This window comes from Apiospora kogelbergensis, assembly GCF_038363985.1.
Source record: "Apiospora kogelbergensis strain CBS 113332 chromosome Unknown utg000005l_segment0_segment0, whole genome shotgun sequence".
Lineage (NCBI taxonomy): Eukaryota > Fungi > Ascomycota > Sordariomycetes > Amphisphaeriales > Apiosporaceae > Apiospora > Apiospora kogelbergensis.
The window spans coordinates 5,500,027-5,520,632 of NW_027117422.1; the positions used below are offsets into that span (position 1 = coordinate 5,500,027).

The 20,606-nt window shown below is 53.6% G+C and overlaps 9 protein-coding genes across 9 annotated transcripts; 5 read left to right on the plus strand and 4 right to left on the minus strand.

Annotated features, from left to right (window-relative positions):
- Window positions 1-350: 350 nt before the first annotated feature.
- PG998_008451 (uncharacterized protein) lies at window positions 351-929 on the minus strand (the record flags this gene model as incomplete). The annotated part of the gene is made up of 1 exon (XM_066875267.1): window positions 351-929. The coding sequence occupies one exon, from the start codon at window positions 927-929 to the stop codon at window positions 351-353; it is 579 nt and encodes a 192-aa protein (XP_066731212.1).
- Window positions 930-2,529: 1,600 nt separating this feature from the next.
- Window positions 2,530-3,295, plus strand: PG998_008452 (uncharacterized protein; the record flags this gene model as incomplete). Its single annotated transcript, XM_066875268.1, has 3 exons — window positions 2,530-2,850; window positions 2,916-3,054; window positions 3,129-3,295. 3 exons carry the CDS (start codon window positions 2,530-2,532, stop codon window positions 3,293-3,295), a joined length of 627 nt encoding a protein of 208 aa, XP_066731213.1.
- A 986-nt stretch (window positions 3,296-4,281) lies between these two features.
- Window positions 4,282-5,100, plus strand: PG998_008453 (uncharacterized protein; the record flags this gene model as incomplete). Its single annotated transcript, XM_066875269.1, has 1 exon — window positions 4,282-5,100. One exon carries the CDS (start codon window positions 4,282-4,284, stop codon window positions 5,098-5,100), a length of 819 nt encoding a protein of 272 aa, XP_066731214.1.
- Window positions 5,101-6,757: 1,657 nt separating this feature from the next.
- On the plus strand, window positions 6,758-7,801 carry PG998_008454 (uncharacterized protein; the record flags this gene model as incomplete). The annotated part of the gene is made up of 2 exons (XM_066875270.1): window positions 6,758-6,971; window positions 7,101-7,801. The coding sequence occupies 2 exons, from the start codon at window positions 6,758-6,760 to the stop codon at window positions 7,799-7,801; spliced, it is 915 nt and encodes a 304-aa protein (XP_066731215.1).
- Window positions 7,802-8,593: 792 nt separating this feature from the next.
- On the minus strand, window positions 8,594-9,746 carry PG998_008455 (Zinc-binding dehydrogenase; the record flags this gene model as incomplete). The annotated part of the gene is made up of 2 exons (XM_066875271.1): window positions 8,594-9,477; window positions 9,557-9,746. The coding sequence occupies 2 exons, from the start codon at window positions 9,744-9,746 to the stop codon at window positions 8,594-8,596; spliced, it is 1,074 nt and encodes a 357-aa protein (XP_066731216.1).
- A 3,037-nt stretch (window positions 9,747-12,783) lies between these two features.
- On the plus strand, window positions 12,784-14,463 carry PG998_008456 (uncharacterized protein; the record flags this gene model as incomplete). The annotated part of the gene is made up of 3 exons (XM_066875272.1): window positions 12,784-12,976; window positions 13,591-13,962; window positions 14,153-14,463. 3 exons carry the CDS (start codon window positions 12,784-12,786, stop codon window positions 14,461-14,463), a joined length of 876 nt encoding a protein of 291 aa, XP_066731217.1.
- A 782-nt stretch (window positions 14,464-15,245) lies between these two features.
- On the plus strand, window positions 15,246-17,122 carry PG998_008457 (uncharacterized protein; the record flags this gene model as incomplete). Its single annotated transcript, XM_066875273.1, has 3 exons — window positions 15,246-15,267; window positions 15,503-15,956; window positions 16,012-17,122. 3 exons carry the CDS (start codon window positions 15,246-15,248, stop codon window positions 17,120-17,122), a joined length of 1,587 nt encoding a protein of 528 aa, XP_066731218.1.
- A 249-nt stretch (window positions 17,123-17,371) lies between these two features.
- On the minus strand, window positions 17,372-17,682 carry PG998_008458 (uncharacterized protein; the record flags this gene model as incomplete). The annotated part of the gene is made up of 2 exons (XM_066875274.1): window positions 17,372-17,483; window positions 17,540-17,682. The coding sequence occupies 2 exons, from the start codon at window positions 17,680-17,682 to the stop codon at window positions 17,372-17,374; spliced, it is 255 nt and encodes an 84-aa protein (XP_066731219.1).
- A 1,861-nt stretch (window positions 17,683-19,543) lies between these two features.
- PG998_008459 (uncharacterized protein) lies at window positions 19,544-20,452 on the minus strand (the record flags this gene model as incomplete). The annotated part of the gene is made up of 1 exon (XM_066875275.1): window positions 19,544-20,452. One exon carries the CDS (start codon window positions 20,450-20,452, stop codon window positions 19,544-19,546), a length of 909 nt encoding a protein of 302 aa, XP_066731220.1.
- Between the last annotated feature and the right edge of the window lie 154 nt (window positions 20,453-20,606).

Genomic DNA, 20,606 nt, shown 5'->3' on the forward strand with positions numbered 1-20,606 from the left:
GCAACATCAACCAGTCCGTTTTGCTTCTACACAGGGCTCTCATTCAAGTTTTCCCCTTACTTTTCAGTCGACACCGCTTCTGCAGCTTCGCCAGTCATGCCAAATGATGGTGGAGGCCTCCTTATTCCTGCAATTCAGATATATAGTCTGCTACATTCATTACAGAGTAGAGCCAAATTATAGGTTTTTTTTATCTTAAATGCTACTTTCAGCGCTTAGAGAAGAAAGGGGACCTCAAACTACGCAAAGGGGGGCTTTTAAGCAGTCATTTAGGAAGGTACAATGCGCTCTATAACGTCGAGTTTCATCGACTAACCGTCATCCGCGGATGTATTGAAGCTGTCAACCCCTTATTCATCCATTTCATAGTCCGCCTGCAACTCCTCGATATCCTCGTCCCGCAGGCAGATCCCGGCAAGGATTTTATACATATTTTCCGATTTGAAGAAAAATTTGGCGAACTCTGGCTTCTCCTCGTCCTCTTCGTCTGCGTCATCATCATCGTTGCCATCTTCGTTATCCACACCATCTCGATCCTTACCAGCGCCGCCGCTTGTCTCCGTGGCGGGCTCGGCAAACGGGTTCTTGATGTAGACCAGCAGCAGGCCGTGGTCCTCGATCTTGTCGTTGGTAACCACAATAAAGACATAGGGCCACCAGCTGGCCTCGTCCGTGCTGCCGTCCTCGCCAGGGGTGATGTCCTGGTGTGCTGTGGTTATGTGGGCCGTGATGACGTCCTCCAGAGACTTGCCCGCGAAGTTGGCCGTAGGCGTGGCGGGCTTGACACAGTGGTTGTCCATGCCGGCTTCCTCCCACTGCTCTTGGGGGATGTTGGCAATTTCGGCAAGACGTGCATCAGTCACGTTGCCGGCGAGATTGTAGATGGCGAAGGACGCAAAGTCAAAGCTAGCATCTCGCAGGCCGTCCATTAAGCTTGGGGGAACCGGGGGGGAGCTCGAGCTCCAGCTGAGAGGCCGAATCCATCGCGACTAGAAGTGCTGCAAATTGCGGTTGATTTGCTTGTCGTATGATACGCTTCACTGAGATGGAGATATGATGTGGAAATGCTGATGTTGGGGAGACGGGGAAGTTGAAAGTGGAAGGTGAGAGAGTCTCAAATGTTTTGAGGGGTGAGTCGTTTGTGCCCAGGAGTTGACGGAGCACGTGATGTGTGGCACATGAGGTAGGATAAGCAAATGTTTCTATTTTGGACAGCTTAACGACACCATGTCATTGTGGCGTTAGCGCCAATGTCTCGGCTGAATTCATGGCATATCAAAGTGCGTGCTTATGGGAAGGGCGACATCATATCATGCCGTCACACTCGCCCCCAAGGGGAAGGCTGAATATTGTTAAACAGTAATACGGTGCAACCACAAGCCAGCAAGGCGTTTTATTGACCATCCACGAAAGACAGTTTAGAATAGCCATCCGTCCTGTCTTACTCAGGTCATGAGCACCACGCAAATGGCGATATGCATTAACTTAACACCGTATAATCCAATTTACATAACAGCCGAGGGCTATGTCGTGCTGAATCATTGCAGGCATAAGCTTACGTATGGAAAGCATTGGGACAGTATTGTGAACCCCTTTTCTTATGATTGGTCAAGAACTGAGTACAATGTTATTTATGTAGAATCCCTCTTAGTTGGACTCAGTAACATCCTACTTCACAGCCCATTCCTGCAATGCAGAAGAGGGTGTGTGCGAAGCTCTTGATGATGTGGTATGGGGGCCAGCTACTTTATCATATGCCTTCTTACTGGGTAGTAATACCATAGAGTATCCTGAGCTCGTGTATAAAGGCTTCCCATTCTGTATTTAAATCTAGACTGTACCGCACCAAACACAAGTCCTCAGTATCACGATCATAGTTCCAACTACCTCAGCCTCTCTCATATTTTATCGAGCCATTGCTCTATTCTAGTAACCATGAGAATCTCTGCTTTATTCCTGGCCGCTGGCCTTTCCTCGGTGACGTGGGCCTCTGTCGTCCCTGAGGCTTCATACCCACGTGGCGAAACCGGGCTTGAAGAAAGAGCGAAGCCCAAGCCCAAGCCCAAGCCAGATCCAGATGCCAACAAGCCTTTTACTTTTGTTGTCCAATGTGCCCCATACACGAGCGGGAAGAAACAGCGAAAGGGGGCTGGTGGTAAGTAAACCGGAACTTCCCCTTTTCTCACCAGATGATAAAGCCGAGACTGATCGAGTAAAACTTAAACAGAGACCTGCAACACCATGGTGAGATCGATTACAGCAGAGCTTTCGTGATGCAGGATGACTTGCAATTAGTTCTAACACTAGATCTTTCTACTTAGTGCTTTGGTGAGTTTAGCAACCTCGTTGGCATCCTTCGTCTTCATACGTCATCTAACCACAAGCAAGGCACTCAATGCCACCTGAAATCGGACACTTACACCTTCGACAACCCCGGTAAGGCTAAAAGAGCGAAAGACGGGTTTCAGCCGGCTGCAACAAGCCCAAGGGCGAGAAGAACTGGGAGAACGGTGAGTGGGCGACTAATATATGCAAAACGGCGAGGCAAACCAAGAACATAGACTAACGAAAAGGACTTTCCTTGGTGGGGAGGCAGTATGCAAGACCGCAGACTGGAAGAAGAAGAATGCTGGCAAGACGAGCTGCGACGAGTTCCCCTTCGCCTCGACGGCCGAGGCAGACGGCGGCAAGCAGATCTTCCGCTGTGCTGAAGACGAGGCCCAGGACAGCCAAGGCGCCCAGATCAACAACGCCGGCAAGTCATGCCAGAAGCGGAACAAGAACAACAACAAGGCCGCGTTCCCTTGCAAGTTCACCCTGAGCTTCAAGGGCGAGGATAACTTCAAATACGTAGGACTTCCCTTATCTTGGGCTTAAAAGGCATTGAACGGAGGACCGCGCTGACATTTTTCCAGTGCAAGAAGAACCCCGACTGCAAGCCTGACGGAAACATCTTCACCAAGGGCAACAAGCCCCTGACCAAGAGGGACATGGACACCCGCTCGCCTGTGTTGCAAGGCGGTTACTACCAGCTCCGCAGCGGCGAGACCATCTGTAGGCCGACACCATTTTACCATCCCATCACCCCCTAATCGTTGGATCAGGCTAACCACCTTTTACGCTCATAGACTCCCCCAGCGACCTGGAGATCGGCACCATCGCTGTCCGAAACGTCTTCTCCAACAGCACGATCCCCGATGAGGAGGCCAAGTCCCTGGCAGCCCGCGGGCTTTTCGATGACGACGAATGGGATGATGAGGAGTTCGTCGAGGATGAAGTCGTGGCCAAGTTGTAGAGTTGTGCCTGGGTCACAATTCTTCTATGAGATGTCGAGATTTACTTCTTCTGGGGATTATATAGGGAATTCTGTCGAGTTTTTGGGTCGTGTCTATGGATATAAGGATTAAGGCATTGTTTTATGGGATTGGCAGGTTCATAGCTCAGGGTGGGTATTTGCTTCGGGTTTAGGGGTGCATTTCGTTTTTGGTACTTGGCCGGGACCAACACTCTTCTTTTATCATACTTTTGATACATTCGTTAACTCTCAACAGTTCTTCTTGCAATTGTTCCTGATATTGCAACGCCTTATCGTCTTCTATCTACGTCCTTTAAACCTTATAATTGTTGTGACTGGGGCGTATTGCACATATTTGGCAGAAAAAGCCAGCGGAGCGCACACCAGAGCCATCCATTGGCTGATCCTGAGCGATAGGAAGCAGTGGATCGCATCATCTGGTGTTAACCAACAACGTCAGGCCTCCCATTTCCACTGCACCAAATCTGCCGCTCCCTGAATATCTATCATTCAGTCTCTGATTCTTCTGCAACCGGCGCTCGATCACTTCCAGCCGTCTCCTCTTCTACAGCCTTGTCGGCGTGTATTTGTCGTGCCCAATGAGGGGGTCACTAACCTAGCCTTCCAGGCTCATATATATAGGCAATGATATTCTATGCTTACTAAGTTATCATATACCACCACTGACCTTCAAACAACTCATAGTCTAAGGGATCGTTCGAAAAAGAGCTCACTTTGAGCCGGCTAACCCCATATATCAAAGTTCGAAGGATAACCTCCCACGACCCTGGGGGCCTCCAATAAATCAGTTTTTCCGTGAAGAAACCTCGTCCATTCTAGTGTAAACATTCTGGGCCCGTAATCTGGAAATCGTCTCTCATCCCCACCTCGTCATCATTTTTCTTCACCAACACATACTCTCCCACTGCTGAAAAAGCACAAGCCGCCAAGAAGCACAGCTTCTTCGTGGCCTAAAGCAAACCAATATGTCACCCACAGCCAACGTGGGTGATGGTGCTGCCCTATCTGAACCCCTCCAACCCGATTTGCCTAAGATGGGAGACGGTCTCTCTCAAACACCAAGCGAGTTTCACTTGTTTCCGCGTCTGCCCCCGGAGGTTCGCCACCGGATCTGGGATATTAGCGTAAAGCCTCAGGAGATCGAAATGCCAACGTGTTTGCGCCTCAGGAGGCATTTCTTCAAGCAGCCCGCCTTGTTACAGGCCTGCCCCGAGTCTAGAGGCTACCTCGCAAGCTACAGTGGTTATGTCAAATCGTTCTGGTCCACAGCGCAAGGCTATAGAGGTGCCTACCGATGGGTCAATTTTGACGTTGACATAGTTTGCCTCCCTCTGTACACTCAATTGGATAACTTTCGAGACAGCAACCTCGTGCAGAACCTTGTCATGCGCGAGGAAGAGCAGATGAGACCGCTATTCAAGGACTGTGGCAGAAGGCTGAGGACAATGCCAGCGCTGCGCAACGTCGATTGCACGCCCCCAGAGGCTCTGGAAATCGAGTGGTGGATTGAGTGGGCGCATCTTTTCGAGTCGCTGTACGGTGCCGAGGCGGAGCCGGTAACCTTCCGTCTGCGCATCTTCCGGCCTCGGCGCATCGTCAAAGAGGAGGCAGGAAGCGAAAGGGTGGTGCTTGCAGAGCTGAACCCCGACAACTACTTGGAGTTGTGCCGCGCGACAGGCTTCGAGCCGTCGCGACATATGGCTACGTTACAAATGCACACATTATTAACCTGGTGCTCGTTGAACACAGTCACCTCGTCGTCACATTTCCATGGGAAGGAGTAGGCAATAATGAGAAACCGGTTTCCGACCGGTTAGTCGACAGCATTGCATTCATCTCTTCACACGGCATACTTGGCAGTACTTTTCCCGGATACGACTGCGATCAAAAATACTCAGTTACATAACCACTGTCAGCCAACGTGAGCGTGGAGAAATGCTGAGATGGTGCATGTACGCCACGGGGCATCTGACTGGGGGCCAAAAACGGCCATGCTTATGTAGTTTCGGCAATCATGAGATGGCATGTGGTTGGTTCTAATGTAAGCCCTGTGGACGGCCCCTGTGGCACAGCCTGGCAGTGTTGCAGTTGACCACCCTTAGCTGCATGCACCCGTTCTTCCCCTGCCCAGCCCCAAAGCATCCACCACGTTTGTCTTACAATACTAAATATACACGTATGTACTTCTTCTTTTACCTCGTTTCAGCCACTCTGATAACGTTTATTGCTCACCCTCCACGGGAGCTAAAGTTGGCTTGCGGCCAGAAAAGGGCAGCCCGTACATGAGAGCACTTTCCCCAAGATGTCAGACAGAGTTACAAGGATGACTTCGAGAGGTCTGGCGGAAGACAGGCTTATCGTAGCAATGTCATGCCTTGAACTCCACATACCGACATGAGTGTATCACCTCAATATCGCAGCTCTTCATCAACTCGACCGAGCCGGCGCACCGACTTCTTGCAATGCCTCGTCATGCTCAAGGAGGGCTGCGCTGGACCGACAGGGATGCAGATACCCAGCCACCAGCAGCCGATCGATAAGTGGACCCAGACGAGCATCCCCAAGAGTCGACAAGTGCCGGCGACGTGATTGTCATCCAGCAGTGCCTCTAGGAATAACTCATCCAGCCGGACGTGCCCTATTCCGCGCAGCTTGCTCCGTACGTGATGCTGGTCAAGCCCGGCCAGCCGGCGTTCGCCACCCAAGTGTCGGAGGACTGCCGCTAATCTCGAGTCGGTGCAGCAATGCTCTGGACGGCAGGGCCCCGACGATGTGCTAAAGAGGGGTGACTTGGTGGAACGGCTTCGATAGTCTCTCAGCGCGAGAGCACCCTCCAAGCCTCCCTGGCTAGCTCATGCGGCACAGACTAGGGCAGGACAAATATCTGCCAATGATTGATAGACACTTGCTACACCCTAATCATCATCACAACATTTGGGCCGCCATTGTTCGTCCTCCCGCACCTGGTGCCTGGGACAAGTCAAGTCGCAGGTTCGTTGGGGGCGCTTTTTGATGTGCGTCAAGGACTGTCCTCGACCTGGCCTTTAGACCAAGAGGTTTTCGCGATGAAAATGAGATTCCTCCGAGATAAGTGGTTCCTTAATTTCGACTAGGATCAGCGCATCCCCAGGCGCTGCGCGCGCAATTAGAGGAGCGTAAGCACTAACATAGCCGCCCAATGAGGAACCTGAGCCCCGGTACAGCGTAACTGGCAAAAAGACCAGAAAGAGGTCCCCTTCTCGCGGGGGAGAATCCTACATTGCTACACTCTAGATTCTGTTCACTTTTTGTTTTTGTCATGCCCTAGTATTCTGCCACCGTTCCCGCGTATTTTCACAGTCCCTTGCGTCGTCTTACAACTCGGCCGCCATGGCTTCGCACACTCTCTGGGGTCGTCGTGGTGTCTTTTTCCTGGTCGCGTCCTTGCTCTCAATCCCCACCATGGGCGCCGGGACGTGCTATTTCCCGAATCAATTGGAAGCCAGTGGCAACTTTCCGTGCAACAACAACTCAGCCAGCGGGAGCGCCTGTTGTGGCGGCGGGCTCGGCACCGTCTGTCTGGAGAACGGCTTGTGTCAACTACCGCAGGGCAACGTGGTCCGAGGCGCCTGCACCGACGACAAATGGGGAGATGGGTGTCCGCAATACTGTTTAGGTATGTTGTTTATGTGATGTTTAGCTCCCGAACCCGCCCTTTCCCCCCGCAAATATAGCCACGGTGTTTGGCATGTCCGTTCGTTCCCCGAGCCATGACGTTGGTCTGACAACAACCCGTGAAATCCAGGGGCCACCACGGGCGGCACGGACTTGATCTCGTGCAAGAGCGAGACGGGCGACGAGACGCTCTACTGCTGCGACCACCAGCCCAACTGCTGCAAGAGCGGCGCTGGCCGATTCTCGGTACTGCCGGCACAGCCAAAAGCGGCCGCCACCTGGAACCGGCAAGCTTCCCGCTTCGACCAGGTCCCCAAGCCCACTTCTTCCTCTGCGACGCCTAGCAGTAGCGCCTCCGGCCTGACGACCACGACGGCGGCCCCTCAGAGCTCCACGGACGCTACACAACCCACAGCGAAGCCGGAAGCCGCCGGCTCGGGAGGGCTCAGCTCGGGCGCATCGGTGGGCATCGGTGTGGGCGTTGGCCTCGGCGCCGCGGTCATCCTGGCCATTGTCGCGTTCCTGCTCTGGCGGCGCCACCGGAGAAACAAATCAGTGGGCCTCGCTGACGACCAGCGGGGAGGTCCTTCCGCGGGGCCCGCGGGACCACCCAACGAGGTGGAGGGTAGCGCACAGTACAAAGCCCCGGCGGAGTATTCTCCCAATGGACCGTACAGTGAGGTGGACGGGGCCGGTGCACGACACAAAACCCCCGTGGACTACTATGGGCCACAGCAGGGGCCGCCTTCCACGACAATACCCCCTCAGGAGCTGCCGACTAACTCTTACGTACATGAGCTTGGCGCTCCGCCACATGGGGGAAGAATGTAGAAATAGTTCGATGTTGCTTCTCCTTTCTGTTATCCCTTCCTCGCCTATACCCCCTATTAGATTATTAATGAGAAGCATGAAATGAGAAAACTCAGATCAACCATTGTACTAGGAGTTCGAAGTCTGAGACTAGATTTATCACCAACAAGGCCATGAGTTGAACAATATATCTACCCTTGGCGACAAATCCGATTTGAAACCCTTCATACTCAGTTGCCTTACCGCTATATTACTTGAGTCTGTTTGGGTACAACTACTTATCGCTTTCCACCACATACTCCAGATGATATATACTGGCAGCTTTGCATGCCGACATCTCGAGGGACAGCTTTTGCCACCGATCTTTTACGTCTCTACCTTTGAGACTCGACGTATTTGAGAGTCCCATGTATTCGGTACAGGTAGCCTCTGTTCCCCTCAATGTGGCGTCATTGAGAATATACCTAAACCCATAATAGTCATACGAGGCTAACCTCTCAAGCTCAGACGGTATCGATGGCCAGACAATCGCTTGAGAACGCAGCTGGGGCAGATCACTTGACACACAGATCCGATTTGGCATCAGTAGCGTGCTGGGGTCGCCATCAGAGGTTGCTTGACACCGTTTGTCAGTTGTCACTGCCTCTTGAGATACAGTCCCGATACGGGGAGATATGCGCCAGGGGCGAAAGAGCCCAAGCGTGGGATGCGGTTCTCATATGAGCAGTGAAGACTGATTGCAGTATGCATTCGCAGTCAACGTCAACAGAACAATTAGTATTAAACTTTTATAGACTCATTTCCCCGTCGTATTTAGTTCTCTAGCACATATCTGTATCTCGCCTTGCCATCCTCCATATCCACAATGGCCTTGTTGGCATCGGCCATGGGGATCTTCTGCACCCACGGCTTGATCTTCTTGTCGGCGGCGAGCTGGAGCATCTCGCGGATCTCGTGGGGTGCGCCGATGCCGCTGCCGCCGATCTTGATGCCGTTCATGATGATGGTGAAGGCGTTGATGTTGGGCAGCTCGCCGGCGTCGGGCGCGCCGACCTGGATCAGGGTGCCCTCGACCTTGAGCAGGCCCATGTAGCTGGCCAGCGGCATCTTGCCGCTCGACACGGTGCAGACGATCAAATCGAGGCTGCGCGCGTGCTTCTTGGCCCAGTCGGCGTCCTCTTCGGTCGCGATGTACTGGTCGGCGCCCAGCTTCAGCACGTCGTCGCGCTTCTCGGCCTTGCGGGAGATGCCCACGACCCGGTCGGCGCCGAGGGCCTTGGCGAACAGGACGCCGAAGTGGCCCAGGCCGCCGACGCCGATGATGCCGACCGTCTTGCCCGGCCCGCAGCCGTTCTTCTTCAGCGGCGAGTAGAGCGTAATGCCGCCGCAGAGCATGGGCGCGGCGTCGGCCGAGTCGAGGCCCTCGGGGATGGTAAATACGAAGTGGCCGTTGGTGCGGTTGTGCTTGGCATAGCCGCCGTAAGACTTGCCCTCGCCCTTGGGATACACGGCGCCGTACGTGCCGACCATGCCTCGCCCGCAGTAGTTCTCCCTACCGGTCGAGCACTCGGGGCAGTCGGCTTCAAGACACGAGCGCGCCTGCGCACCGACGCCAACGCGGTCGCCCAACTTAACGTGCTTCACGTTCTTGCCGACCCGCACCGCCTTACCCACGATCTCGTGACCGACACAGCAAGCTAGGGAAACCAGTTAGAATGATGAGACAAGGTAGGCTAGTTAGGGTAAATGATTGGATGAAAGGACGCGTCAACCTACGGTAGGGTGTCTCGCCCCAGCCCGACTTGAGAGTGTGAAGGTCGGAACCGCAAATGCCGCAGTGGCTGATCTCGATATCGACGTCGTCCTCCTCCCATTTCTTGGGCTCAAACTCGCCCCAGACCATCTTGCCCTCGACGGAGTCCGGGCCGTGGCCCAGCCATCCCTCAAATTTGTCTCCAGAAGCCATGGTTGATATTGTGGTTGTTGTTGGCGGGATGTTCAAATGTAGATCTCAGGATTCATTCTCAGATCAGAGCTGTCAATGATACGGGGGGCAGCCACGTCTTTATTCTGCGTTAGTAGACCCATCTTGGCACGCTTCTCCTCGGAGTGGGTTGAGGATTTCCGGGCTGAAAGACGCATCATGGGCTTCGGACCAGGCGGATGAAGTGGAAATGGAGTCGTGGGAGATGCTGGCCCCACCTCTCTGCTGGTTATTGACTTGTTCGAGCCGAGTCCATGACGAATCGACAATCGTAGGTTTAGATGACATCAAATGAAGAGGGAGAAAAGGGATTAGCTTCCAACTTTAGCTCGCGGAATAAGGCCGGGAGTTCGGGACTGGCGGGACTGGGCGGACGGGATAGCAACCCCAGACTGTGTCCTCCTCGTGCGATTGTAACGCTCTGAGTTCAGTAATTCAAGGGATTCGGCAGACAAGGCTTCCTATTGGGAGGGCATGGCATACCGGGCCCGGCACAATGGGAAGCTGAAGTTTTTGCTTTGCGACATCGTTTGATGATGGCTCGGAGCAGTTGCGGTGAGTCTGGAGAAAGATAAGAAACCGGGCACGGTACTTGGCTTGGCCCCTCTCCCGAGCATGCATTGATTGTGCGAGTCATTGGCTGCGTCGAGGCCCTCAGTATTTCCAAATCGCTATCTTAGCCGGATCTTGGTGTCCGCAAATGCCGCACCTGCAACTGGCTAACGATTGCTTGTTTTGTTCCTTGATGATCTCTGCCTTGTTCTTTCTGCTTCGACTTCTGTAGTGCAGTGACCTAGTCACGATGACTGAATGATTTCGGGCTTAAGTGTGTCTGGTGTTATCTTATCAGTGAAAACGCCGATAATGCCGATAAGGCATCACCCCAAAGCTAATAATGAAAGATACTTTCCAGACAAACCTTCGTCATGGGTGCCTGACCTCCTCTTCGGGTGGTCTACCCGAAGTCAATCGGAATTGGAAAGTTAATGATCGTCCCTTTACCGTTGGTGGTTGGGGCTGTTACAAGCAGAAGACGAAAAGGACTGCCGTTTTTCAACGTCCACTTCCCTTCAGTCCGATATACGCTCTGTTTCGTTCTCTTATTTGAAGCCTTGCTTGAAACATGCCCTGGGCGGACTGGTGGTTGGTCTGCTTCGATCCAGAGTCATAAGATGTCGGAGTTGGACATGGCCTATCCAGGACTCCAGTGAGATGTTGATACAGCGAGCACTGAGCCTCAAGACCAAGACCAAGACCACCCATTCTCACCATGTAAATCCACACCCACTCGGGAATAAGCCTAGCGTTTGGTCTATCTCCACCGTTTTCCACCGTCTTGGCGACCATGTGGGAGTGGCTTGAGTCCGAAAGGATGAAGGATGCCAAACAGAAAACCCCATGTGGCGGCCTTGGGAGCAGGTTGGGCAGAAGGGATGGCGTTCGTGAGTCGCACAAAAGGCCCAATACATGGCCATTCAGTGTGGCCTGACTTAAGATGAAGATGAAACGAGTATCTGCAACACACTGGGCGAGCCTGCTATCGAACTGCTAAGATTTCGGTTGGTCGGCCTCGACAGCGAAGAGAAAGTGCCGGCCGCTATTCAAGACTTCTCGCTAGTCACCTTAAGCGCGGATGGTGACCCGGGCAGCAAAACAGGGGCCGTCTTCCACGCCGCATAACAAGTCTCTGGGCACGGGGGGCTAGTGTCCACAAGACGTACCCGGCAGCCGCCGCCTAGACCGGATATATGCAGCCTTGGACTCGGGAAGTGTGAATAGACCGACCATAGTCCGAGTCCGCGGACCAGGAACTGGTAATAATGGTGAGATGTCCGGATCGCCGGGAGCTTACGTTGTTGGTCGCAATCTCTGTTGCACAGCTTTCAATAGATAGGTCAGTATTTCCTTTGTCGCTGGGTTACTGATGATCATGCTTCCATTCGGTCGTTTAGTGGTCAGCCTTCTACTTTAACCGGCCGAATTATTGAGCGTATAGAGCGGTTATATGACCAGGGTAAATCAGGATGCATATAGCTATTGACTTTCCTGATAAGGCTACCTGGCAGAGGCCATTGTCGAGGGGGGGATGTCCAAACAGAGCAGCTATCATCGCCGAAGCTTGGCTCATCAGATGCTTTCATCCCCTGAAAGAATGACTCGGGCGGCGGTGTATCAAAGTTGATTGCCCAAAGGTATTTCCGTGTAGAGGTCCAGTTGTTCGATTGCGACCCTACCCAATGCAACCTGGGGATCGGGGAGTTCTTATATTCTGCTTTGAAGACCTACTTCAATGCAGGGGGAAAATGACAACTGTCGAAATCACATCATCGCGTCTGGGGCGTTTGCAGAATCAGGCAATATGACATCCTTATGGTCTCATTTCTAGCATGTTTCTCTCAATGGCGACGACTCAAGAAATTCCCCCGTCCCAACTCCAGGTTCCTCCATTGGCCACTTGTGTGCCCGAAGACCACACCCAAAGGGTACATCCGAATGCTTGGACCTGGCCCGGCAATCTCCTCCAAACTCATAGAGCTGTGATTGAGTCATGCAAGACCAGGTCGGTGCGCCTAGAATATCTGATATATCGCTAATGGTCTTCTAGAAGCCTTTCCAAGACCTCACGAACCGGTGAATCAGTCTCCCCTCTCTGCCTCTTCGCGATGGACCAGGAACCCATTAAGGTTTCTCGATATTACTGCGTCCCTTGCTGCAAAGATTGTGCCCTCGCCTCGCCCCCTTCTGCAATTATATTACTCTACCGTCCCCCAAATCTTAGATCAATCAAGGTTTGGAGGTTTGCTGGACGACCACGACCCCTCACAGGGACTGGGAGGGGCCCTGGGATGCTGCTGGCCGGTCCGGCGACTACCCGTCCTGCCTCTAATAGAGAAAAATAACAAGCAAAATACCCTACACACCTTGACCCAACGTTCTGTAATTGCAGCTTGTCTTTTCCTTCGTTCGAATTCTGTGGGCGCTCCTCTTCCCACCTACCACCCAAGCTGATGCCTCTACGATGCCGCCGCCCGGCCCTGTTGGAGCTGTCGCACCGCCTCCCGGCGTGACGCCGAACTTCGAGAACCCGGACGACGTATTGCATACCGTGAATCTGGTGGCGCAGATTCTCTCCATGGTCATCATGACGCCGTTCATAGTCATGCGCGTGTACGTGAAGCTCCGGGTGGCCCCGCCTTTTCTCCTTGACGACTGTAAGTCGCTTCGCCTGTCCGACCTTTGCTTGCGTGCTTGCTCCGCGGGAGGCGATGACATGTGCTGACCGAGACCCACGACATATCAGGGGCTTGTTGCATTGCATGGGTGCGTGTCCGCCCGACTTCAACCTTTCGTCGATCCAGCCCCGATAACTGACCGCTTCTTCGACTCTGCAGGTGCTCGCGGAAGGGTACGGCGTGACGGCCATGATGAGTGAGTAGATTATCGTCGGCCGGCAGAAAAGAGAATGGAGAGCTCACGTCAGACTTAGTGTCACATTTTGGCGGAGGGTATCACGCATGGGATCTGACAGCCCAAAACTACGAAGGATTTCTCAAGGTACGTCCTGCTCGTCTCCTTCCTGCTGCTGCCGCGACTGACTCTCATCTTTCTCAAGTCGCTATACGCAGACACTTTAGTTTACGGCCCCAATGCATGGTTTACGAAAGTATGCCCTTTCCTCTTGCGAAGAGCGGAAAATACTCGATCTGCTCGGCTCTCCCGCTCTTGGGCGAATTGCTGTCTACCGCTCTTTCCACCCTCCCGTCGTTTCGCGAACCGTAACTAACATCAAGTGCGCGCCTGTAGTTCGCGCTGCTGCTGGTAATAGCGCGCGTCTTCGGGACGTTCCGGGCGACGCGCATCAGCGCGTGGGTCATCATCGTGCTGATGCTCTGCTACTACGTGCCCGTCTTCATCATCAAGGTGCAGGTCTGCCGGCCCATCTCGAGCTACTGGGACCTGAGCATCAAGGGGGTCAACCTCGTCTCGCAGCGCTCGCTCTTCGTCGCCGACACCGTCATGAGCACCGTGTCCGACGTCGCCGTCCTGCTGCTGCCCGTCCCAGCCATCATTTCCTTGCGCATGCACATGGCGCAGAAGCTGAAGATCTGGTGCATGCTGGGGCTGGGCGGCATCGCGACCATGGCCAGTACCGTGCGCATGGTCATCGTCATCAAGCTGCAGAACTCTAGCGACCAGAGTGTGGATTTTGTCCGGTTTAACCTGCTTGGGTGGGTGAACCCCTGTTTTTTCCCCTTCTCTCTCCCCATTTCCTTTCGGCTCGATGTCAAGCTGTCAACCCAACAGACATATACAGTATTGCAAGCCTGGTCCGCAACCAGCCCCGTCTATGTACCTAGCTCTAATATTCCTCCACAGCACTGCCGAAGTCACTATTGGTGTGGTCTGTGCCTGCCTTCCCGCCCTCAACATATTGATAACACGGCACCGGATCTCGTCGCGGGTCAGCACCGAAAAGAGCGAGTCCAAGTTCGTCGATGTGCTGAGGAGCATCAAGTTCCTGCGGGGTAGCAAGCTGCAGACGGCACCCCCTATCACGCCCTTACGTGTGACCAACAACTTGACGTACAATAATCACGTCAATGGCCACTTCAACGGCCACCTCAACGGCAACGTTAACGGCCCTATCAGCCACCAAATCAACAAGCATGATAATGATAATGAAATCGAACTACGGTAGAAGTTAGATTGGAGGGCTATAAAGGCTACTTTCTCCACCAACAACCCGTGATGCGGCTCTACGCTTGTTTATATTATCATTTGTGACCTCGTCCCGTCCTGCAGCCCAATAAATACGGTGGAACAGTAGTTGTCAGCCAAACCAGCCAACTAATCGGAAAGCGGGCCACGTAGGTTTCAGAAAGATGACTGCAGCACAGAAATATGTTCTAGAAGAATTGCCCAGTGTGTCTGCCAGGAACACATTTGCCGGATTGGGGTGTTGGTTGAGACACTGCCTCGTGGGATTCGTTGGATCGGCGCCCCTGTTCCTGCTGGGTTCCTGCTGGCGACCCAATGGGGGAATTTGTGGTTCTCGTGGCGCGCATCCCAGGTAAGCTGACGGCACCAAAAGAGGCTTTCCAGGGCCGAATGTCCAGATCAATCCATCTCGGCCAACGCCAAATCGATATTAATAGCTGCCGCAAACCAATCGGAAGCTCCTTGGCCACTCATGCGTCTCGTCGGCTTCGCTTCCTCGTGAACCGTGCCGTGTTGAGCATGGCGATGGAATGGAATCTTACGTGGACCGCCAGGAACGCCGTTCTCAGCTGATGGCCAAGATTATTACATGTTGACTGTCGGAAACCACCAACAACCTTTTGCAATCAAATCTCTGCTATGCCGACGAAGGCTTTCATATATCCCTTTGCCTCGTCAGACCACCCCGACAATTACGTTTGAACCTTTTCTGCCGACCGCTTGTCACACAGCAGAAGTCCGGTGTTTGCTTCTCCCCCAAACATGGAGCTCCCCGCAGAGAATGGTGTGCATGTGTGGAGATGCGCGGTGGCGATGCCCTTCATCACCTTTTTGTTTATTGTCGCTCGATTTTATTCGCGGCTCATATTGATGAGAAAAGGTTTAGGCAAAGACGACTGTGCGTTTCCCCTTTCCCCAACTTGTCTTCGTTCTATCTTTCGAATACAGATGTGCTAACCCGACGACAGATATAATAGCCACCACATTCATTTTCTTGCTTTCGTACAGCATATTAATAGCAAACGCCGCTTCCAACGGATTGGGGTTACACATTGGGCAATACACCGACGACTCTAGCTCACGCTACTACAGTATCGTGGGTATCGCGACGGAGATGTGGCTCCTGGCATCCATGGGCTTCAAGATCTCCCTGCTCGTCCTCTACCTCGAACTGGCCGGCTCGAAACGGAAACTCCGCTGGGGCATCTACGCTGCCATGGTCTACGTAATCGAGTGGCTCCTCGCCAACATGGTCGCCGGGTTTATGCAGTGCACGCCAAGGGACAAGCCGTGGAAGAACGCAGAGATGGGTTGGTGCGTTCAGTCAAACGTGGTCAGCGTGGTGTTCGGCGCCGGTCATATCTCCTCGAATATCTGGTTGGCCGTGATGCCGGTGCTCCTAATCTGGAGGAAGAGATTCATGAAGGCCCAGGAGAAGATCGAATTTGGTGTGGTCATCTTCAGCGGTGTATTGTGAGTCATACAAACAGTATGTGCCTGATTGCTAAGCTGACAACGAACAATACAGGGCATTCTCATTTGCGATCGCCAACTGGGCGGTGGCTATCCATGGCCTGAACGTCGACGACAAAACATGGTGGGCTGGAGTCAAATTCGTTCTCTCCATCTTCGAAGTCCACATAGGAACAATATGCGCCTGTATTGCCGGGGGAAGTCGTTTAATCGCAACTACACGACCAACACGAAAAGAGAGGGATCCGACACTGAACCGTTGGCCGAGCCCGAACGCTCCAAGTCTCCAGCAAACTTTGCTGAGCAGGAACAACTCATTTCAGAGCTGGCAACAAATGGTGTCGCCCGTTTCGGCCTATCCTCCGAGCGTAAGGGGGAACCACTACCCAGCACTGGTATCCCCCGTGTCTTCGTATCCTCCCAGTAGAGTGGGAACTCCCCTCCCCAGTATCAGGGGAACACCTCTCCCCAGTGTAAGGGGATCCCCTCTTTCAGTCCAGCAAGAATTCGGCGACTTTCACAGCCGAGACCAAAAGGGGTCTCGCAACTATCGGGAAATGGTGAAAAGCATCTACGAGCTTGACGCTTCAGTATGCGATACACCCGCGCGGGGGACAAGCAAGACAAGCTCGGGGATATACGAAGCGCCGGCGTCCCTGACACCCGAACCTCTCAAACTTTCCGGTGGCCCCAAAAAGGTCTTGGCGGACCAGTCGTTCCTGTTCGGCCGACACGAAGATTATGACGACGAGCCCCGGATCTTCCACGCCGCCGACCTGGATGGGTACTGGGGATCCCAGCCCCCTCCGTATTCGGCCATGCCGGCCACGAGGGTAGGACCGGTCCAGCGATCGACAACGCCTCTCGGGGCTGCGAATGGAGAGCGAAGACCTCTTCCCCATATAGCGATGGAACACCCCAATACGCCTTCGAAAGAAGAGCTAGCAAAAGCGCATCACTTGGCAGCACAGTTGCAACATGCGCCCCAGAGAGCACAGTCGGAAGGGGCCAAGCAGCAACAAAGGCTGTCACCAATGTCTATACCACAACAGTCGCAGGGACCCCAGAACAATCGGAGTCCGATTCAGGCATCACCAACACTCGGGCCCTGGCAACCGACGGGGATTATGCAAGCGTCCCAATCAAGCCCAACACCGAGGAGATGACGATGGAAACGGGCGTCATGGGTTGTATATAAGAAATAGAGAAAAATAAAGCACATAGAGGTTAATTTATGTATGGAATCTCTAAACGGAGTGTGTTATTCACGCATTGCTATCACCGTAGGGCTAAGTGAGCATGATCCTATATTTAATTCCATCAACGCCCATACAGTATCTATTCCACACCGGGTTTGTCCGCCCAATTAAAACACAGACCGATGTCAAAATGTAGCTCCGACTAGTCTAGGCCCCTCATTGCGCGCGCTTGTTGTCAGGGGTGGATTCAATCTTATTGTTACAGTCGCTACACCTGATCTGTTGCCGGGGCGGGTGCTGTTGAGTTCCCTCGTGCCTCAGTTCGTTGCTGGTGGAAGCGTCAGTCTTTGTCTTGACGCTCGAAGACGCTCGTCCATGACTCACCGAACCACCCATTTGGCGATGAAGTAGCTGCCGGCTCCAAACAGGGCCAATCGAATCAGAGGCGAGCCTCGGGCGCGGTAGGGCATGCCACGCCAGTGGGCGCGATAGGCGTTCCAGGGGTGGGGTGGGGTGCCTGGCTGCATGATGAATAGGTTAAGGCGGCAAGCGTGATGTTTAGGTTCAATCAAGAGGTAGAAGAAAGATAAATCATATTCAACTCGTTTCAGAGGACTGGGGAGCCGATGTTGACCTTGTCTTCTTTTATTTCAGCTCGGGCGTTGTTCGGGTTCGGATCTCGGAGGTCGGACATTTGGACGATGGCGCCAAGTCCGAGCCTTATCGGCCACCTCGGAGCCGCATCACGCCGGTCTTACTCTTTGCCTCACATATACATACTCTATAAGCTAGTGAGTGGTCTAGTTTATGCACTATAGTCTAGCACCTGTTTATCTATTTTGTTTACTAGTCGTGGTCGAATGACAAGCCCTATAAAGACAATCACTAGCATCTGTGCATGTTTCACAGACTTTGTTTCCCGTCTGAAATTATGAAACACCTGCTGTTTTCATGTTGGCAAGGCAAGTCCGTTCTTGCCGGAACTAGAGCCTGGATTGCATTTAGTTGGACGAGACTCGTCAAATAGTTGAGTTGATGCAGCCACAGCATGGCACGAAACTCTGCGAGTTGTGAGGCATATTCCGCGCAACTAGCAACACGAGACGAGAACCCAGTAAATAAATAATATACACGGGTCATAACCCGTAAGCGGTGTGTGAAAGAGCCGACAGACCATTCCGTTCACCATGTATACCAACCAACCAGTATTTGCTTGGTGGCAGTTGATCATGTTTTCCACGCCCCTTTCATTCCTTTGGCCCTTGATAAAGCGATAACGACATCACAGAAAGGGCATCAAAACACGATGTGTTTTCGTTTGACGACCCTTACATACCGTGAACATATCGGCCAAGGACGGAAACATAACAGATCCAGGACGCGAAAGTTATCTAGCACATGATCGGAGAACCACCACCTTGGTCTCGATTTGGGCTTTCACCGGGGCTGCTTTCGTCTTCACCCTCACACGACTATATGTGAAAGGATACATACGCCGCAATCTGCAGAAAGTCGACTTGTTCATTATCCCCTTGATGGTAAGTAGTACACATTATTTCCAGCCAGCTGACGATCCATTTCTGTTTCTATGGTTGCAGTTTGTCAGCGTCTCTTCCTGCGCCCTCACATTGAAAGCAATCACCCATGGTATTGCCCCTAGCGCGAGGACATTGAGAAGTCGCAATACTGCGGCACCGAGGCTGGCTCTTGAACCGTAGAGACCTGGGTAGGCGTGCGTCCACGAGACGAAGAGGACAACCTCACTAGTGCCGTAGCAGGCGACGGCGGCAAGCTCGGCCCAACGCAGCGGCGGGCCCGCGACAACTCTCTGGTTTTTCCTTTGTTTCGGAACTAGGACAAGAAATCGAAGGACGACCAGAATGAGAAACAAGCAAGATGGGGCTGATAGGAGTGTGTGCTTGAACAGCAACGAGAAGTCGAAATTGCCTCTGCAGCCTTGAACAGGGCTCAAGTGCAAATCGTCACAGACGGATGCGTTGGTCATGTTGTACTGCACTTGATCTCCTGTCCGTTTCGTGGGATGGAGGCTTGTATGCAGTGCAGTTTAGATGGAGGGTTAGAAATCTGGAGCTCACCAATGGACAAGCAAGACGACACGACCTTCCAATCAGCTGCCGAGGAAGAAATCGACGGGCTCACCTTTATTTGGCCGGTGACCGCATGAGGCAGGAGGAAGTGAGATCTAACCCCCGGTACGGAAACGGCCAAAGCGGGCGGGCTCACTATCAGGAGGGTGCTAAACTCAGGAGATACGACATAGCGTTTACGGCGACAAGCCAGGCTATGTGCCAAGCACCTATCTATGCTTTATAGTCGTATTATACAAGTCAAACGGAGCCCACCAAGCATTTTCTACTAGTATGACCCTTACAACTGGATCAACCCAATCAATAGAGCCTCCGGACTTTCCGCTAACGCCTCCTTGGCTGCGATCAGTTCATCTACGTCCCAGTGCGCCCAGAGGAAGCGCCCGTGCAGGAAATCACTCTGGGGCCCCGCAAGCCAGCGCGCAAAGTGCGCCGGCAGGTTGATGTCGTCCCACTCGAGCGCGTCGCGGGCAAAGTGCTCCGCCACGCCGGGGGTGTAATGGGAGCCCGGGTGGAACGAGAAGATGCGCGTCTTCCCCTCCTCTGCCCCGACAGGCTGCTGTTTCCGCCTCCAGTCGACCTCGGCAGCGAACGCCTGCATGATGGCGGCCCCAGCAGCCTTGCTCGGCCCGTACGCCGCGCGCATAGGGTGGCGCATCTGGGCCGCGGCCGAGGAGACGTTGATGACGGTCTTGGTCTTGGACGTGGGCGGCGGCGACGCCAGGTACGTCTGGACCCAATCGAAGGGCGCTATTGCATTGACCTCAAATGCGTCGCGGACCTCTTGCGGGGCGACCTCGGCGGCCGTGACGCGACGGTGCGCCACGGCGGCGCAGAGCACCAGGACGTCGACGCCGCCGCCCGCGTCGAGGTCGCGCAGGATCTCGGCGGTGCGCGCGCGGTCCGTGATGGACGCCGCGTACGTCCGCACCTCGAGGCCCGGGTGCGCGGCCTCGAGCTCGGCTTTCGCCCGGGCTTGGGGCTCCGTCGATCGCGATACAATAACCAGGCGCGAGACACCGGCCTCGGCGAAGGCCCGCGAGATGGCGAGGCCCACGCCGCCGGCGCCGCCCGTCACCAGCACGGTCTTACCGGCGCCGTCGAAGTCGTGGTCCTCGGCGATGCGGGCGTAGGACTTGGTGTGGTAGGTTTTGGTGGGGCGTGGCAGGGATTCCATGAAAGAAGACATGGTGGAGTATGGGATAGTGTGTGTGATGGGTGTCTAATTGGTGAGAATGAGTCTTTAGTAGCAATGGTTTGTATACACAACGGTCAATGTCGGATAATGTTGTCTATTTTTATGGTCGCCATCGTGTTCGACATTGTCGCTTTTTATAATGCCA